The sequence below is a fragment of the Tyto alba genome, unplaced genomic scaffold (genome assembly GCF_018691265.1).
Source record: "Tyto alba isolate M040663 unplaced genomic scaffold, T.alba_DEE_v4.0 Super-Scaffold_19, whole genome shotgun sequence".
NCBI lineage: Eukaryota > Metazoa > Chordata > Aves > Strigiformes > Tytonidae > Tyto > Tyto alba.
The window spans coordinates 10402147-10423065 of NW_024881281.1; the positions used below are offsets into that span (position 1 = coordinate 10402147).

Here is a 20919-nt window from a genome sequence, read left to right on the forward strand (position 1 = left end):
TCGATGGAACCTCACAGTTTCTCCTTAACAGTAGTGTCCATCTTGTGCCTAAGGCACTGGCAGTGAATAAATAATGACAAGACCCCCAATAAAGGATCTTTCATGTAACCTCAGGAGACCATAAGAGCACAAGAACAATGGCAAGAGATCAGAAACCCATGTAGTCTCGCATCCTGTCTGTGACAGTGACAGCCATCAGATCCTTCCGAGGAAAGTACACAAAATTCCTACACAGGCAGCTGAATTACTCAGAGGCTAGCTTAAGCTCTCCCAAGAATTGTAATGTGTTATCTATGTAAAGATCTGGTCTTTTAACCTCTGGCCCTGACAGCACTCCTTGCGGCATTAATTTCCACAAGCTAACTGTTCGCTGCTAGGTTTTTGGAGTGCTTTTCAGCAAACTGACCTGTACTGATTGTGTCTGCATTATGAGGAAATCATAAGACACGCACCCTACCTTTTCAAGTCATTCATTACTTCATGTGCTTTCTATTATCTCCCCTTATTTTTTAAGAATGAGCAAATGAAGAATACAGATTATCCTTAAAAACTACTCCTGTAAGAAGGAAGTGAAAGGTGTGCATGTGAAGACAAAATGTGAGTACACACAGGGGCCAGGGCTGGCTGGCTAAATTGGACTAGACACGTTGGCCGAGAGTGTCATGTACGTAAATGCACTTGCTGTCTAGTTTCATTATGAGTCATGAATTCTTTAAAGGGCAAGGAAGGAACCATTTGCGCTCTCACTTACCCTGTACCCTGAACTAATTCTTATTTGTTTTATTACCCCCACTCATTACACTTGCACAGACACAGACACTGCGTGTTTAGACAAAAACAATTCACCAGTAGCTGCAAGGGCCAGGAAGTAAAAGGCTGAACCACTAACCTTGGCCGACTAACAATACAATGAGGGTCAGCAAGGAGTGTCAGACAGCAAGATCTACCTTTGGCAGAAAACAATGCTCTAGCCCCTCAGCAGTTACCATGCTGCTTTCTCTTACTGTTAAAGTACATGAGGTAACTCCACGTATGCTTCTCTTAGGGACTTGCATCTCAACTACAAGAGGCAGGCCTTCCAGACAAGCACCAAACCCCAACCTCCACGAGCGAGCCAGGGAAGAACAAGATTTTATGACATCCAGAACACCCTCAACTCCCACAGCTCCGCATGTCCAGCATGCTTTAGAGGGAGTCTGATTATCGTTTAAGCAGCAGTGGTCTGAGCACAGGATAGGGGTCATAAATGCTTCCTACTTCCTATGCAATTCCACCTGATGCCCATCAGCACTTAAACAACTCTCTGTCAGGGTACAGAGCCACAGGCTTATCCATCTACTTTTTCAAATACCAGCAACATTTCAATAGGCTTTTGTACCACAAAGTAAACATAAAGAAACATTGCTATCGACTGCAATTTGCAATTACGTATTGACTAGTAGGACAAGAGAGCTGAACAAACAGCAGGCCACAAATAAACACCTACAATGACAAACAGTCTTCATCCTACAATGACGAGGAATCACTGAGTATGTAAGGAAGCCTCTCTCACAATTATAAGTGGCTAGTTGTATTCGACAGATTGTTCACTGATGCAATTTTGCTGACAGTATTTAGAAATGCTCTTGCCTCTTGCTGTTATAAATGGCAACTTAGACAAAGAACAATTGTTTCAGAGTGGCTGGGTGGCCTTCAAAAAGGAATAAATTAATTTAAGGAAATTGTTGAAATACTGACATATCCCAATGTTTAATTTGCCATGGTTTGTAAAAGGAAAAGGATCATAACTACACTGGAGAATGAATCGAGTCTCTGTCTTGCAGTTGTTATTTCGAAGATTATCACCCACATGAATTTCCAAAGTGTCATCCCTGACTTCAAAAAATGCTTTAATACCAAGTTGCACTGCAGCTCCAGGAGAGAGCTTTGCAACCAAATTTGCATCTGTGGATAAAAGAACAAGACCTCTGTAAAAGATCCCAGGGTTAACAGTAGTTTCAATAGCCATGGTGCGTGATTGGACCCAGTTTTAAATAATCTCTCACTTTAAATTTCTTCTGACTAGTATCTTTCTGGCAGAATGAGTACTACTGGAAAACAACATACTGAAATGAATACTGCAATGCGCAAGGTTTGCAAATGCAATGCCTTCATGCATCATCAATTACATTAATGGAAAAAAGGAAAGACAATATTTGGTGAATCCAGGGATTGTTAACGTATTAGAAAAGCCCATTTCAATCGGGCCTAAATATGTAGAAGGTGAGACTGGTGTCTGACCAGCGGCCCATCTGAAGGCAGTTTGTGTTCAGCACCTATTCCATTCCCCTCTCTAGAGACCACACCATCATAAATGTCCCAAGATGCCAGCTGAGCTTCGTTCTTAGCAGTCTTATAGAGCTGAAAACTGAACCTTGAGGGAAAACTTGTCGTGGTGTTGCCAGCAGTTTATTTGTCTGGTGACTAGACAATGGAGACTAGTTTCTGGACTATAAATCCATAAAGAACAAGTTCAATAAGTACAAACAAGGAAACTTAACGTCTTTTATACACAATGCAAACATTTACTCAGCTCAGTGTGTCATATACTGTATTGTCCAAGTAATTGGAAGGTGTAACATTAGCAGCTGGTAGAAATCTCTCACTGGGGTGCTTTTAGCGAAATTTCAACATCCATTGTATAATATCCTGTATTATTACCTTTGATGCCATAAAACATCCTCAGTGAGAACAAGGGCAACTTTGGACAACTTGCTTTTCAGGAAAATCTGTTCTCTGTCCACATTTTTTTTCCAGAGATATTTTCCTTTAATATTTTCTTTTTGTCTTGCCACCCTCCTCCCCAAATATGACATATTTGGTACCATACTTGCTAATAGCTTGCTGTATTATTACATCCATGGGTTTCCAAGCAGTTAGCATGCAGCACGATTGCTATGTTAACCAAAAAGCTGGAACTAACCAAAAGCTCCAGATGGGTAAAACAGAAATGAAACCATCTGAACGTCTCGGCTGGCGGTGCGGGCTGAGGCAGGCCGGGCGCCGTGCAGACCCACGCTGTCACCGAGCACAACCACCTCGCTCGTCAGCGGGTTAGAGACACGTTTGTGGATTTAGCCTCGCTGGTCTCGTGAGGAGCTGGGAGGTCACGTTTCCAAAGCATGCTCAACTCTGTTTCACTTCACATGCCCAAACCTGAATGTCCCTTGTGAACATCAGGTTTTGCAGACTGATGACTGATGGCGCAGGACACTGACAGCACAAGAGCCAGAGCAGGGCACTAGTCTGCTAGATTCCACGTATTATTGTATCCACACCTAAAACATCCGTCCCTTGACAGTGACTGCAGCCAACAAACTCCAAGTACCTTCAGCATAATAGCCAACTGGTAAGGCTGGTGTTTTGACAGAGGGTGACATACTAGTGAAACTAAACGTCTCGAAGAAGTAGGTTTCTTTATAAGGAGATCTCATCACATTTTATAAGAAATTCAGGAAAATAACCCTTAGAGACAGATCCTCTTTCAAGGCCCATATGACTAAGCAAAAGCAGCCACGTGGCTGATGATAGTTTCAGCATCGTGAGCTACAGCACCTTAGTAGTACCTTAGATTTATATATTCCAGCAGTGCTCCTGTGAACCCCTGCTGGGGGGCATCATATGGGCAGCATTTTGATGGTGGAAGATGTCAATTTAAAAACAAAACAGGGGAGGGAGGGAGGGAGGAAGTGAGGATTATGGCTGGACACAGATCAAAACAGCAAAAATTATAAGACATTTTCATGTTTCTGTTCTGTAATTTTACCTTCAAGAAGATCGATTTATCTAGTCAAACACTTGCATGGTTCTCACTATAATAACTCTTTACATCAGCCCTTCTGAAATAATATCTATTTTTAGTATCAGGTTTTTAAAGGTTCCTCAACTCTCTCACTGATTTTGAGCTTGCAATTTACCCTGGGAGCAATTTTGCTGGTGGAATTAGTGCCACTTAACTACTTTGATTTGCAGTCACAATTAGGAAGTTAAGCATTTAAATATCCTAAACTACACCTGTAAAGTGGAAGGCTGCTTTTAAAAACAGCCCATATATGCTTAAATTGAATGCAACTCCATTAAATGACACAGGGATCTCTAAAGCACCCCACACATTCCAGAATAAGCAAAAAAAAAAAAACAAAACCCACCTATTTTTTTTTGTGGCAAAGTTATTCTTTAACTCACCTATCTTTCTTACATGACTCATTCTAGTCACAAAGGCTCTCATGAAATAGTACCTTTCTTTGTCAGACTTTGTCAATGATTTCTAGTGCTCAAAAGGTGTGGCCAGTGGCACTCAGGCACTTTTACTGTTATTTAGTTGGACAAAACCACAAGATGCTGAATATACAAGCACGGGGCTGACAGCTAACACCATCAAGTACTGTGGTGACCAGGACCACTCAAATCCCAGGGTAGGTAGAGGCAAGGATAAAACCAGTAACTGTGATTAAGGTGAAATTAAAACCAACAAATTTGGAGCATATTTCAAACATCCTTCAAGGAAAACAAAATAAACCAAAACAAAAGACACACACGCCCCCCCTCAAAAAACCCCCGAAACAAACGACCAGACAGAAGAATCCTATCCTGAAAATTTCACTCTGCCAAAACTCTTAACCAGATCAGTTTTAACAAGCACTTCGTCACAGGCTTATGGGGTTGGTGATTGTCTTACCTCTACAAACTGATTATCTATAGGGGAAAGGGAACGGGACAAACCCAGAGAAGAGAGCACCCTGGCCAGTGCCATCAACAGAATTGTAAAAAGAAATCAAACCTCAAGCTGCTTTACCTGTGATGCCTCCCTAATTCACTTTCAACTCTACCCCAGTGCTAATTTACTGTAAACATAGTTTTAAAATTATTGTAGCTCCAAATAAGCAAGTTAAAGTTGTTATAACTTCTTAGTTCTTTAAGGCAACTCTCCACAGGAAAGGCATATGACTATTAATGCTCTTAGTTCAACATGGTTGTCCCACAAAAGAATAAATTAGAGTTGTCACATCTCCAGTTCAGCTCATCTACAAAGAGCAAGGAGAATGATGCAGTAGGAGCATATGTAAAATAAATATTGCTTCTGTAAACATTAGTGGATGAAAAGTTTGGAAGGAGGAAACAGTTAAAACCATCCAAATCTTTAATTAGGAATAACCTGATCTATAACTGAGTGGAGAGATAAAAGAGGTCAGAACTGAACTTTCCCTGGAGACACCCCTTCCACTGAAAACCAAAGCACTTCCCTGCTTGCAGCAGCAAAGAACACAAGAATGCGTGTGAACCCCTCCTCCTACTATTCATCCCACCAAATAACTGTTCGCTTTTCATCTGAAATTTAAAAACCTAAGCCATCCTCGGTCATTTGACTGAAACTTAAAGACAACTGAAAGGAGTTTTAGAAAAACGTGTTTATGTACATTTACATCCTTTTTGTGAGAACTAACTTTGATTTGGACTAAGTAATGGACTATGGTCAGTAATATTTTCCCTCCAAAACCAGGTTTTCTGCATAATCTAAACAGAAAATTTGTCTTCGTTCTATAACCTTACATCAGCATACAAGAAAAATCCTGGAATATGTGCACATACTGGGGTTAAGGAGAGTTCTTTTGAATTGGTATAACAACACAGCATTCATGCAATTCAGACTTACTTGTGTTAACCGGAATCTAGTTCTGCAGGCTGGTTACACTACAGAATACCATGAGGAATGGTCACTTTTTACGTAACTGATGTCCTGGAATTCATTTTCAAAGCCAGGTATATGTGTCTACCAGTGAGTTACTCCTTCTCAAGTGTGTATGGCTCCATGCACGGGAATCTCAGCAGCTTGTACTGAACTCTAGTTGCTTCTGCCTGGAAAACACCACCTGTTTCAGCAGGTTGTAACAGTTAAAGGCCATGGTTCTCAAAATTGTGTTCCACAAGGTAACCAAGTTTTTTGCAGCCAGCCACACAGCAATGTTACTTTTATGGTGGTCTGATGATAAATCACTATAAAAATTTGCTTGTATGGCTGCAGTGGTCTGATACTCAGCCCAAAAGGCTTGAGAAGCACTGCTTTGGAGGAAAAGCCACCTGGAACTCAAGACAGGACACATCAGAGAAGCAAAACGATCACATGGGCTGGTCTAGGACCCCAACATTTCCACTGCTACAAAACCACCCTGGTACTTCCAGAGTCTACCAAATGCCTGCAGTATTACAGTAAGTAGCAGCAATGCTTGTGCTTCGCTGCAGGACTCCAGTGCCCCAGAGCTCCTTCACACTCTGTCAAGACTATTTGGTTTATCCAAATGACGTCTCTCTCAAATCAACCACCTCCTCCAACAGCAGCTCTCCCAGCTGTACTATATTAACTTGGAAATTTCCCAGTGGGCACAGACCAAGCCTGACCTCTTTATCACCTGATCTCAGATCCCTGTATGAATATAGCTGCTTACATTTTTCACAACACAGTATGTTGCCCTGCAGAACTGTAGGTTTGTGCTCTAAGAAAATTAGAGCTCTTCAGGTGTGGGAGGCAAGATGAAACCAAAACAACCTTAAAATAAATCTTTTAAGAGAGAACACTTATGGCTCCCCTGGGATAATGTATGTTAAATACACAAGCAGTTCTATTTTCTCACTCCTAGTTAATAGAAGACCCTGATCCAAGTTCCCTTAAAGTCAAGGCAAAAAATACTCCCCTTTGGGCTAACACTTACCTTTAAATTGGGCCCAGTAGGTACCGGTAGCAACTGTATGCACAGAACTAGATCAGGGTACAGAGAAGAAATACAGGGCTCCTTCTAATTTAAACCATATACAAACACTCTTCTGGTTACCACACTCAAAAATTAAACTTACAGGCTCAGTGAAAAGCAAGAATTAAAGCTAAGCAGGTTTTCCACTTTCTACCAGAAGCTTTTAATGTTACTGCAGAGGGGGATGAGAAAAAGTAAGCTAGTTGTGAGGTACTGAATATAAGTACACACCTCTCTTCTAGCAACTGGTAACCATTAGATGTCTAATAATGGCATTAAAATACCTGTTATGTAACTCAAATGTTCATCTCCCTCTTTCAAATTCCAAATATGGTATTAATGAAGAAAAAAAAAAAAAAAACAAAAAAAAAACAAAGGTGGGAGAGTAGCCCTTCTGAACTATTTGTGCATGAAACATAATACAGTGCAGATGCCTGCTACGTGAGATTGCATAGCTGGTATTAAGAGGAAGTTGTTGTTTAAAAGAATGCCACAATACCAACAAAAATCCTATCTTCCACTATAAAGAGCTTGAATGAAATTCTGAGGTTTGAGGAACATGTGTAGGGGGAGGTGGATAGGTGATGTTAAAAACTGCTAGGACTTTGGGTTGAATGATAACTACTTTTCTAAAATCTGTGGGAAATCTTTCCCCTCATTATTATAATAAATTACAGAAGTGAACATAACATTGGCAAGAGGTGCTTGAGTTACAGCCTAAGGGAAAATAGGCCAATATCTGCTTACAGGAAAAGATGTGCCACAGGCAGCACAAGTGCAAGTTTCTCTTGCAACAACCAGCCCAAGTACCTGCCCTGTCTGAAAGGCCGATAGTTAGCACAAACCCTCCTTCTGCAAAGCAGGAAATAGGATGGGAATATTAATTGTTATGTTGTGTTAGTGGCCATGCAGTATCATAAAATCAAGATATTAATGAAGACAAGCCAGTCTGAAGAGCTTCCCTGTTCTGGTAGCCTGCACTCACTTGCTGACACGTACAATAAGAAGACAAAGTGCAACACTGGCTCAAGCATTTACCACCTATCAGCAGGAGGCAAGGACATCTTCCCCTCCCTTCCCTGCCCCTTCTCCCCCACCAAAGATTTTTTACTTTGCAATCTAGGGCTGTCCAGTGAGAGTGCACACTGTAAACAGCATTTTTATAGTTCGGTCCTTGGTGTATGGAGGACTGGGCTAGGGCACAAACACATCTGCCTATAACCTGCTCACTGGTTCGAGAAAATACTTTTATTCTTGATTGCAGAGGGATTTCCAAATAGGCTTAACTGCTTTCATGAATCAGACCCTCAGATTGCCATGGCATATCAGATACCATTCTAGCACACACGAAAAAAGTACTGTTGGAAGTTGTAAAGGACTTATGTGGGAAATAATCAGGCTCTGGACTATCTCAGCTCACTCTACCTTGATAAGTAAAAGACCTATCCTTGTCACAATGTTAATCAAGGCACACTGAATGCAGAGCCCTGCTTTTTCACTTTCATTGCTTAAACTATACAAACTCCTATAGAAACTGTATTATCCCTAGACCCGTGGCATGCTACAGAAGGCTGGAGAAGTTCAGAAAAGATTATACAAAATCAGTAATGGAGAGGGAAATGAGGAAAAAGGTTTTGATCATCGTTGATACAACTTAGAGGATTTCCTGGAAGAAAGAGAGCTCCACCTTGTCCTGGCATTCAGAGTCCCAGGTTGAAAGAGAAGTAACCTGGATTTAAGAACGGTTAGCGTGGCTGGGGGAAGGGAAGGTGACAGTGGCATGACCTACTCTCAGTAAGACATGGTGGTACAAACCATTTCCAGTCATAAATCAAGAACAGCAACTACAAAGCATTCTGTCTTGTCTTCTGGATTGGACACCTGAGATACCAGGGTCTTGGGAGGTGCTCTGGTGTAAGAAGTCATCCACCCAAAAGAGGAAAGCTCATGAATTTTACATAGAAACCAGGAAAGTGTCCAGAATATGAGTTCCTCCATTCTAGCAAGAAAAACAGTTAAGCAGGTGCAGTAGGAAGTAAAAGATGAAGATTTGATTCAGTTATGCATAGCACAGGTGAGGAGCAAGACAGTATCCAGGTAGAAGCAGATGATAGAAAAGAAACACGCGGCACCTGCAACTCATATAATAGGCACATATTGAGGGTTAGCATCCACAGGAGGTGGTCTCTGTTTGGAATAAATAAAAAAATGTTAGAGCAGCACAGACTGTCGTCATAAGCCAATGACAAGAAGACGGGAGTCAAAGGGAGTTGGAAGAAAAACCAGTTTAGCAAGTCTGGTTTATCTCATCATTGCATTCCACTATTTCAAGTCCCCTACTCACTGCACGTGCTTATAGCTCAGCTGGTACAGTCACAGCACACCAGAGCTGCTAACATATTTGAAAGGTTGCAATCTAGTGCAAGGTTACACAAGGTCGGCTCAAGAGGCAGGGGAAGTTGGGTGGGTAAAGGTTCCACCTTTCAAATAAACAGAGGTTTTAGTTGGAATTGACCCTCACAGGAAAAACGAGCCCACGAGACTTGAGAAAGTACCTGGCATTTCTAGGCTTCCTGGGAAACCAGGGGCTGAAAGGCATTTGGGACAATGCCCATCTCTCTCCATGTCAGAAGAGACAAGTTCTTTCACAGCCCCAGTCATCTATGATTATTCACTTTTAATGAGTCCTTCCAGATCTCTCGCTTCCTTACACTTCCTTGCTTCTGACCTTATGGTACAGACCTCTGGTTACCAGGGTTTCCTCTAATGACACCCCTATGCTCTTTCTGCAGACACTTTTCCCCGCTGCATTTCAACGGAATCCTTGCCATACCCTCTGTCTGATGTCTCACCGTTTCCGCTTGCAGAAGTCCCCGCTGGTTTATGTGCCTGCCCCTGAGCTTGGGCTGCCTAGGCTAGAAGATTAAGGTCCTCATTAACAAGGACCAAATCTCTGGGTCTGAGCATTAACCTAGTTGAATGCTGCGTGTTCAGGACCTGAGCGGCAGTTCTCATCCTGGCTCTTCCCCAGACCTGCTGTGTGACTCTGGGCAAGCCATTTCTCCCATCTGGCTTTCTTGGTTTCCCCATCTGTAGAAAAGGGCAAGGCTCATTATCCCTCCCTATATAAAACATCCTGAGGTCCTCAGAAGACAAACTGTATTGAGAGCCAGGCCCTATTGTTATTAGAGCTCTGTAGTGCTAAACAGACACTGGCAAAATAAATCCAAGGGCAAAGAAAGCAGACAGAACAGCAGAGCACAAAAATTGAAGAAATAGGGGGAAAAAAATCTAGTGAAAACAAGAGTAAAGCACTAGGGCACTATTCCTGTAGTGTGAGTATGTATGGAAGGATAACACTGTTTAGAAGCAGTTCTACAAATCCAGTTGTCCACCTTCTCAGTCTTTGTGTTTTTAGAGGCCTGTAGTTTTGGTGAGTTTAATTTTCTCCTCCTACATAACTCTGCACATGGGAAAGACTTTTGGTATTGTTTGGCTTTGAATGTATTGACTGACTACAGCTGTACAGCTCAAGTAGGCAAGGAGATGCTCTATCACCTTTTGAGGTCAGCCAGAATTATCCTTCCTCCAGATGAGAAAAGCGACCAGTAGGAAATGAAAAGCACAAGAAAGCTTCAATGCAAACCTGTAAAACAGTTAAGTGAACTTAACCAATATTTATATAACTCTACATGTAGTGCTTTAAAAAGGAAGATTAGCACAGAATTATAGCATCATCAAGAGATAAATGTGGCTCTGGAATCAACATAGTTACTCTACAATGCTACGGGGCAAGAGGCAAACTGCGATCCATCTGTCAGTGTGTCCTCTGCTGTCACGGGATCCTTCCTGCAGAGACTACCATGTTCTGCTTCTTTCCATTATGGATGAGGCTAGAGTGTCCCTGTGATTTTTCTGTACAAGGAGTTACAGTGCCCCTCTAACCAGTTTTCATTATATGTTCTAGGCAAAGAGCAGCTTGTATCGTGGGATTAATACAAAAGAAGACAAAAATTCAAATTCTGTCTTTGCAATTCCTAAGAAACCAGTCAACTTTGCTTTCAACAGAGCAGCCAAAGCTGAGAGTGTATGAATTGGCTTTTGAATGTTTGGAGTGAGGGAGCTATGAGATTGGCTGTGCCTGCAAAGAATGGGTTATGGTATGAAGGCAGGGTCATACATTGCCTTTGGTGTATTTCTTTTCCCCTTGTTGTTTGAGTTTTCGGTACCATCTCTTCCTAAAACTGTGTGCAGCCTTGTTTCTCAGTTAAAAAGGATTTTCTTTATTATTTTTTAAAGCCTATGTGATGAGTGATATGAACTGCCAGTGAATACTACATTTCACTCCCCCTCATTAACATTGTAAATTAATTTAGGACTCATTTAGATGCAGGATTAACAACCTGAGGACTAATCCACTCTTTATTCAGAGGACATATTCAGGATGAGCAGTCCTTCGCCTCACATCACTCAATTAGTTAGCAGGACCATCTCTTGGGAATAAAATGATATTTCTGTCTCTCTGCTTGCAAAGGAACTGCTCAAGGTCAAGGGAGAGGTTTGGGAGACAGCAGCCCTGGTCCCAGCTCTACAACAGGCTTCCTCTGCAACCTTGGTCAAATGTTTTTATACTCTGCATCCATTTTTCCCAATTTGCACATCTAGAGAAGTCAGACTTAGAGAACAGACAAAAGATTAAAAGTAGTGTTGATGGTGGTTTAGGTCCACATGTTTTATTTCACCAGGGTTAAGGGTACATGGGCCACGGGCCAGCTGCCAACACAGAAACTTGTTAAGCTGAAGTAATACATTTAATAAGTTTCCAGTTATGTGCCCCTACCCTTACTTACATGAAATGATGTTTTATTTTGTGAGAACCCTTTTCCTGTAATGACACTGTGATTAATACATTATTATCTATATTGCAGGGGCAAAGTCAAGCCCTCAGTTTTCATATCAGCAAAGAAACCAAGAGAAAAATGTTGCCTTTCTTAAAGCAACAGTTATCAGTACAAAACTCACGACACTCAGCTGCAATCTTGCTGTATCTCAGTGACACTGTTTTCAGATGCCCTGTATTTTTGCTAGAGAAATAAATAACATTTCTTGCAATTAACAAATGAAATACCCTGGTGGAGCTTAGCTCTTACTTGCTGTCAGTAAATCATCTGCAGAAGGATTTCATTCACTGAGGGGAATAAAGATTAAACACATGCTTTGGCAAGTGTCATTTTCAACCAGAATATTTTCTTGAAGGCACTTTGTGTGTAATGATACATTGAGGACCTGTTCCTCTGAGTACAATAAATAAATACAAATAATTGCTGTAGAAAAAAGCTTGATGGACAACCAGTGTCACTTTGGGCATAACTGATTGATGCTACCTATAATCAGTAACACTTGTAAAGCTCAGGCCTTCTGTTCTGGACATGTGCTGCACACATCAGTTTAGCTGAACTCTGCCATCACACAAAGAGAGCATTTTTAAAGCCCTAATACACACTGCTATTAATTGTGTGTATTGCAACATTACCAAGAAGCTGTAACCACAGATGAGGACCCTGCTGTGCCATGGGTTCAAAAAGAGGAGGAGATACTGCAGGGGTTCACATGGTTTGAAATCTAAGGCCAAATGACAGAGCTCCAGAACATTCTTACCTCTAGTTCATAATAAAGAATAATTTATTTTATACACTTTATTGTTGGCTACAGTTTCATGGACAAGCTCCTGACAGGCATTTGCTATCCACTGTGGTAGCATAAGAAAAACAGCATGGAAAAAAATGTCTTTCTGGCACGCTATTTCTAATCCTAATTGAATTCTAATTTATTTTCAGAGATATAATTGTTGCAGCGTGGTCCCCTCAGACAGATGATACTGACAAGACAACCACAGCACCACAAATCTGTGACTCCAACTAATAATTCTGTAGGAAGTTTCCAAACCGGACTGTTTCTCTCCTTAAAATACTGCTTTTGGTCTCTGGCTAGTCCTTTCAACTATCCACAAAGATCAAATGTGCTGTCATAACTACATGAGACTGCTTCTCAATGTCATCAAATCCAGCTTGTTGTCAAAGGCACTCCTCTAAATCACCTCAAGACTAGAGGCCAGAAAAGCTGGCTTTGTCCTGGGGTTGTACAGTGCTGTCTGCAGATGACTGCAACATTAAAATGTCTGCTACATTAAAAGGATGTCTCAATTGCAATAATCCTTCTTCCTTAAACACAAGGAGAGAAAGGTCTGAAGCTAACAGTACCAAAATCATAGGGATATTGTTAATCCATGAGTTACCATGAATGCAGTGATTGTTAGCCTTTCCTGCCGTTTTCATCCTCAGGTGCTTTTCCTGATAAGTTTTACATTTTCATGCCACACTGTACTCACAATTACTGTACATTCAGCAGATTCTCTGCAGAGCACATCAAGGGTGTCATAGATCACACTTATTACCAACCTACAGAGAGTTAAGATAAGTGAGAACAACAGGATCTTGGTGGTGGTTTATCATGAGTTTTCTGATGCAGGGGAAGTAGCCATCTCCGATTTGAATTTAGTTGCCATAAATAACATCATTAAGTTTGTTTGGTTTTGGCCCATTCTACACTCAAGTCATTCTAAGTCCTGATCTCCTGCCCACCAGCAAATCAAAACCAAAAATAACCCTCACATTCACTCATCTTCCTAGTAAGAGTATATTTCACGGCCAGCGTGCCCAAGGGCCATAACTGAAGAAACCCGAAAGCAGCCTTCTGAGAAGAGGAAGGTTACAAAAACCAGAGAGAAAACAAATACTCTTACCTGTCTGTAATAAGCCAGCCCCACTGTCTTTGACTCCAAAGTGCTGCTGGATGTCTAGTAACACACCTGCAAGGAAATCAGAGAGAAGAAACTCAGTGCCTTCAGCCTTCAAAAAGCATACAACTCAAACCTTTTGTGAAGCATCGGTAAAGTTTCAAATTCCAGCAATTTAGACACATAACTTCTAAAGTTTGCACACTGTCTTCTTTTCTATACGTGCACACTCAATAATTTTGGGCTACTACCATAACAGCAGAGGTAGGTAGATATAACATCATGCAAAGAGTTTGGGAATTAAATCCTCATGCATGAGAAACTGGTCTTCCCTTTCCACTTAAGATAAGGGTTTTCTTTTTATTTGTTTTCTGCAGAATCCAGATCCCTTACTTCTGTTATTTTACAGAAATAGAGAGAAATTGATTCTGCGCCTTAGGTGATTCAAATGGTTTGACAAGACAGACAAATTGAATCCAAGACAAGTTTTAACAAATCTCTGTTGGGAGGAGATATGACACATTGATAGGAGCAATGATGGATGTTTTCACATTTAACTAGTTCTAAAGGTTTCTCATTTCCAAAACAAATTTAGAAAATAAATTTAAAATAGCTTAGTAAAGGTAGGTAAGTGACCAAATAAGTGACTGCTTTAAAGCAACTACAAGCAGAACCAAAACCAACCTTCTCTCATTTTGACCACCCAATATATTAATGGACATAAGCAAAATTAATGGGTTTTGTAATATTTACATATTCATCTAGATTTAACACTTAGGTATCAAACATACACTTAATGTCAGGTACATATGAACAGGCATGCTTTTGTAACCAACTAGACAACAGGGAAAATCCACAGAGAGCTTTTATGACTCATCTCGGGGGACCTAAGTTTGCTAAGCTGTAGATGGTCCAGTTGTGTCAGATACAGATCCATATGCCTACAAGTTTGTCTATAGTCTAAACAAACTGTAGGCCAACTTCTTGCGTCTGGAAAAGAGACAGTTACTCTCTTAATATCCAGGACTTCCTTATTTAGGCTACTGTATTCCCCAAAACTGAGGATATGCAAGTTTCTTTTTTTAAAAATGAGAAACATCATTCTCCAACTATACTGAACATCTATAAAAGTTCACCTCCAGTTCAAAATTTGATCCAAGGCTTTATCCGAAGTGATTCTGCTCATCACTGTAGGTCACGGGAATCAACTAAGCACCAAACTGAACACACTCACCATATATCTTAGCTTTTGGGACCGTCAGAATCCCACTAAATGACAAACACAAAGAGATAAAAGACCCAGAGATAAGTATTCCCAGAAGACATCTGGAACAATGCCAAGAAAACAGATATAAAATAAAGGTACTAGAGTAAAAAAAGATACAAAGAAGAAAGGAACAAGCAAGAAAGCTCATTGTCCTATTCCGTATTACTTGTACGAGACCATTTACTCAGGGCAGCATTCAGGTTGGCTTTTAGACTACCAATATCTGCCTAGTAACATTAGTTCAAACTCCCTTCTGTACTTTATCTGACTGTTTAGCCCCAAGCAGAGAAGGCTTGGGGTGGGGAAGGGTGTGAATCTTATCAATGTGTGTCAATACCTGATAGGAGAGAGGGTAAAGAAGATGGAGCCAGAAGACAAAGGGCACAAACTGAAATACAGGAAATTCCATTTAAACATAAGAAAAAACCCTTTTTACTGTGTGAGTGGTCAAACCCTGGAGCAGGTTGTCCAGAGAGGTTGTAGATTCCCCATTCCTGGAGATATTCAAAACCCAGAAGGACACAGTCCTGAACAACCTGCTCTAGTTGACCCTTTTAGCAGGAGGCTTGGACTGTGTGATCTCCAGAGGTCACTTCCAACTTCGATTATGCTGTGATTCTATAACTTTCTGAAGTATTAAGTGCCTGATTACATCCAGCCTAACACAGTTTTCCCGCGGCTTTTTTTTTCCTTTGAAGCATTCCTGTCTACTACGATTCCAACAGGAACTTCTTAGCTTTCTCTTGGATGGCAGATTTACCTCCTTTTTCAAAGTGCCCTGGCATTTCTTGACTGTCCTTCCCTCATTTGCTCCATTAGTAACTGAGATATCATTATCCAGGCAATACCTGATGAACAAAAATAAACTTTGCATTTCCCTAGCAAAACCCTCTGTGGCTTAGATGACTTACAACACTCCAGCTGGAGAAGCCAAGTCAGAGGGATCCAAGCTCTCCTTGCTTCTACAGATACATTCAGTGCAAGATTTTACCCAAGCAGGTATATCACTGGGTGGTCAAAGTGATGCCCATTCACCTCCTATTCCATGGGCAAATAGCTTCCTGGTGGATGCCATGTTCCTGTTCAGCCCATCCACTTGCAGCTTCTTTTATTTCAGTAACAAAAGACTAAGTTTTGCACCCACCTTTATTTCGGGATGGGGCTTCAAATCCCACTGACACAGTGATAGATTTACATTTTTAAAATTAAACTCACAGGCTACAAGTATATTACCTAAAAGCTGCAAAGAAAAACAAAGCGGTAAAATACTAAACCAGGGACACTGTAACTGCACTGCTCCCAGCAAAGACTCTAGTTAGGATGGCAGCTGATGAAAAATTTTATTCTGAAGCTGGTGCAGACAGACAAACCTCTGAGCTGACATGATCACCGAGCAGGATTCATATCATTAAAATTAGCAGGTGCACAAGGGTCAAGAGCAAGCCAATAACAGAATCTCACCTGTATAAAAATCAAAATGGCACAACCTACTGTCCTGCCACAGGATGCCAAAGGGACCGACTCAGTGATGGGAAAAGGGAGGTTAAGAGCTGTAGTCCTGTCTTATTAAAACTGAGGAGGTAGATCCTTGGATCAGGGGGGCTGGAGTAGATTATCTCCATAGGTCCCTTCCAGTCTCAACTACTGGGAGTCTGTGCTCCTAGCCCCACAATGGAATACACACATACATCCAGAGCCCCCTCCACAACCCTGAAAGGTGCCTGTCCTGCCTACAGGAACATATTCCCAGCCAGGCAAGAATGCCAAAGAGGCACATTAAACCACCAAAACTTACAGGGAGCAGGAGCCTGGCATGTGATGAAAAACAGACTCAAAAAGAAGATTTTTTTGGATTTGCATCAGAAACCAGATCAGTAAGTGCAAGGGATTATAATGGTGCCTACACAGTAAAGCAGAGAAGGTCTTCCAGTTCATTACAAAGAAATTATCTGCCCAGTGACAATGGCTTTACAGTTCTAGAGTGTTTTTTTTTCCACGAGAGATCATAATGTGTTTTACAAGCTTAAACTACTATGGCCATTAATGAAACACATTTAGGACACTGAAGTGCAGTCAGCTTGGATTAAGCCTACAACATTATTACGGTGATAGAGAGGGAAGTGGGTTCTGTGGATAGTCAGTGCAACAGGACAATACAGAACCACAATTCTAAGTCCTGTGTGAACTCGGAAGAAGGTCTCAGATGATTAAGAGAGATCTGCATGTCTAATTGACATGAATTTCCTACTCCAAGTCTATTTTATATTCTATTTGGACTGCAGGTGTTTTGATATGGGATTTAGAGTATTAAATTAGAGGCAGCAGCAAGTAGATGATGCAACACATCTATGAAGTGATAGGAGTTTCTCTCTGCTGTGGAGCTTTCCTGCTTAGCACACCCACATAGGAAAACACTCCTCCTCCTCTTAAATTTGCTCAGCTCTGTTTCCACCTCACCATGGCAATGACTCACCCCAAACTTTAATAAGATTTAGGGTACAATTAAGCAATGATAGACCAGGGGAGAGGATACAGTAAAATGATAGAGCTTTTGACTTTCCCTTCTGTTTCTAGATGATGGGAAGGCAGGGATAGCTGGAGCCAAGCTCCAGACAATGACCATGTTGCTTGTGGAGATGTGCTCCCAGGTGCCTCACAACACCTGATGCAATCCATGAAAGGGAAGCCGCCACATGTGGTTGACAAGGCCTTTCTTGGATTAAAGTTTATACCCATGTCTCAGGATGATCTCAAAATAGCCATGAGCAGCTAACAGGCACCACTCTTCCCGAGAGAGCCTCTCAGCAGGCCTGATGGCCATTTGGGATGTCTTTATGATTACATGGCACATGTTCGTGCTATCACCTATTATTTCCTAAACACATTTGGCATTCTCAGGATTGAACAAACATACAGGAAACATGGTGCCAACCTTCCAAAGTATCTTACCAGCTGAACCAGACACTATTAATGCTGATGTAGAGCTTGGAATTCAACGAGATGAAACATGGGCTGCACCTAGCCAGGAGAGCTGATCAAGACGGGCACAGAGACAGGACTTACTGGGAAACCCAGACAGAGGAATGACTAGTTACTTCAGCCTTATCTAGGTTACTTTACTAGGCCAGCCACACTAGCATCTAAGTGCCTGAGAAAGACACCAAAGCAGTTATCGGATTTTTTCGGGCACTGGGCACCAAGAGGACTTTTAAGAGCAATTTGGAGGATAAAAGGTCTTTGGGCGTGGAGTGTTAGATAGGGAAGGAATGTCAAGTAAATGGGGAAGAGGACCGTGGCAGACCTCATCCACCTACAGTGTCAGAGGGTTTCTAGGATGTAGTGCAGCATCCAGCATACTCTTGCTTCCCATTCTTTAATCGCCACCTCACAAACAGTGAATATAAAAGTCCTGATTCTGAGCCTTTTGGAATGCAGGTCCACATTTAATGGCCTAAGTTATATCTGAATTAAGGGAAATGCCTTGGGAAAGGCAAATTTTCCTGGAGGTGCACAGTTCAAGCTTCTAACAGGGAGGTAGGTGGTACTGATCACACGAGGCAAACTGCTTGCCTAGATAGACTTTGTGTTAGTGACCAGAGCTACAATAGAACAAAAGTTGCAAGACCGGAGGGTCATCCAATATGCAGTAAAAAGATACTCTGAACAGAAGGTCATCTTAGTACAAATGTTTTTCTTGTAACCATGACTTACAGAATTAGTCCATAGGAGATCTAGTGTGCAGAGTGCATTGGTTTATATTTAAAAGAAATGTGTGCTCCTCACCTAACCACTGCTATATGTATATGTGAATAAAGAGTCACCATGGTAATAAACAGTGTTCATAAGCTAAGCCATAATGAAATCACAATTTCAAAGCAGAAAAACATTAGATCCTCTCTGCGAGTGCCCCATTTTCCACTCACCAAACTAAAACATTATGATTTCATTTCAAACTGCTTCCAAGGCAGGTGCAAAATACAGAGCCTGTGCTCTGAGCACAAAGCTACAGAAACAAAACCAGAGGTTTTCAGCTTTACTGAAGGCTTGCATCAGTAATGCCAATGCACATTTTTTTAAACGCTGCATGTGTGCTGTAATACCATTGGCCAACATAACTACTTACTTAAAAAGCACGTGCATTTTTAAAAGTACCTCTTCATGGTGAAAATTATGGTGCTTGAAAGGAACCAGCACACAACCTTCCACGCGATGCAATCAGCTGTGCCCCCAGCAGCCTCTCTCCTGCCCCATGGCAGCCCTGCACTTGCGCCGCTCTTGGAGGAAGCCTCGAAGGAGGTGGGGGAGGACCCAGACTCACACACTCTCTTGGCTCCCAAAGAGCCAGAGCAGACTTGGTACTGACAACTCTTTTTCCTCCATCACTTGTTGCTACCTACCTCTCCTCCTTATGAAGGCATTTTCCTTCCCAGGCTGTGCTCCCTGGCTCTTCTAGGACCAGCTCCCTCAAGCGGAGGCCGCTCAGCAGGGATCACCAAGCCCCGGCCTCCTGGCCACTAAAGGCACAAGCCACCTTCCTCCATCAAGCTCTTCCTCATGCCTGCAGCCATATTCAACCTGCTTCAAATAATGGGTTAAGGAAGCTTAGGAGTGGTGTACACACCTGTCTGTTCAGAGACATGTGAAAAGATTAGGTGGAGAGAAGTTTATTCTGAGGTCTGTGTGATCGTATCTTCACTGCAACCCCAAGGTGTGACTGCAGTTCACACACAGATCCCCAAGCTTCAAACGAGCTGGCTTCAGCTCAGCCACCCACTAGCTATTAAACACCAGCTTCACAATTTGGACTCTATTTAAATACTCAGCTGCAGAAAACCACCATGGTAGCCCTGCTGATATTTGTACCTCAAGATAAAATCCCACTGCTACCAGAATGAGCAAGTCTAGAACTAAAACACAATACCATCTTCTTTGGATTGCCATGAAAGCATTCCCTGTCTTACATGCAAAAAAAAGCAGGCCTGCTCTTTAAGTATGGATAAATGAGTGGTGACATCTTGCTTGTAAACCACTGACAGGAGCTTCCTTAGGACATACACACAGACTTTCCTTCTGCAAAACTGATTTCCACTGTTGCATGACATGACAATCGCATTGGTGAAGTAATCTTTGGTTTTGAAATAGTTTTGCAGGATTAAAAAGAAACAAACAAAGCTAGCAACTAGACAAATCAAAACAAGGGTTTCCTAAGATCTGCTCACACTGGCATGCAAGAAACTTGTGACCTAGAAAGCATTGAAAAGAAACTGCCAACACCCACAGTGGCTTGTATAGAAAGGGGTTTCTCTGAGTAATAAAGCAGAGCACTGCTTTATGAAAGAAAGTGAAGAGAGAAATCCAGCACAGCAGTTCAAGCGAAAGATCAGGATGAGCCAGGGTCTCGGCACCCAGCACTGCAGTCATTCACAGGCCATGAAACAGCTGCTTAAAAATCCCCTAACAAAACCCCAGAGCAGGTAAGTGTGAGAGGTCAAAGCCTTCACAGACACTAAGAGCCTCCCACTACCTGCACATACAGAAAGGCAACGGGGTGAAGGCTTGTCTGAGAAGACTGTGTTTGAGATGGAGAGCAAACCCATACGGGCAGACACCTGTAGCTCCTGCACACAAGAGGACTTGCTGTTCACCCCGCATAGCGTTTCCAGTGGGCTTTCATTAGGATAGGTGCTGTACACTCTGCCAAGCACACTACTGCTTGGGAAACAAAATTAAAATTTCTGTGTGCTTTGTAGTGACATTCCTATTCTGAATTGAAAACCAATGTTACTCTGAGACTTGCACCACCTGTCACACCCACTTTTTCCGTTCAATGTTTTTATCGTTATTAAAATATCAGTGGGGAAGTATCTGAGCTATTCATTTATTCCCAAAGGCTATTGGCTTACCTGCATGGCATGTAACAAGTAATTAAGCATTAGAAAAAAAATAAGGAATGCAATTAACCGATGGCTTGGAGAAGAAAATATATTAAAAAACAACTTCTCCCTCTCTCTCTGGCAGGGGATAGGTAGTAATAAATGATAGTTCCTCTAACATAGCTCAAACTTCACTGT

At 41.7% G+C, this 20919-nt stretch overlaps 1 protein-coding gene across 2 annotated transcripts in view; it reads right to left on the minus strand.

Moving 5' to 3' along the window:
- Positions 1–20919, minus strand: part of SPNS2 (sphingolipid transporter 2) — a 137361-nt gene that overhangs the window by 87168 nt on the left and 29274 nt on the right. For both annotated transcript variants that reach the window (XR_004407137.2, XM_032993691.2), the window contains exon 2: positions 13588–13653. Coding sequence is in view for 1 of the 2 variants with exons in the window: in XM_032993691.2 (XP_032849582.2) it covers positions 13588–13653 (66 nt within the window). In the remaining variant the exon portion in view is untranslated. The remainder of the gene's footprint in view (positions 1–13587; positions 13654–20919) is intronic.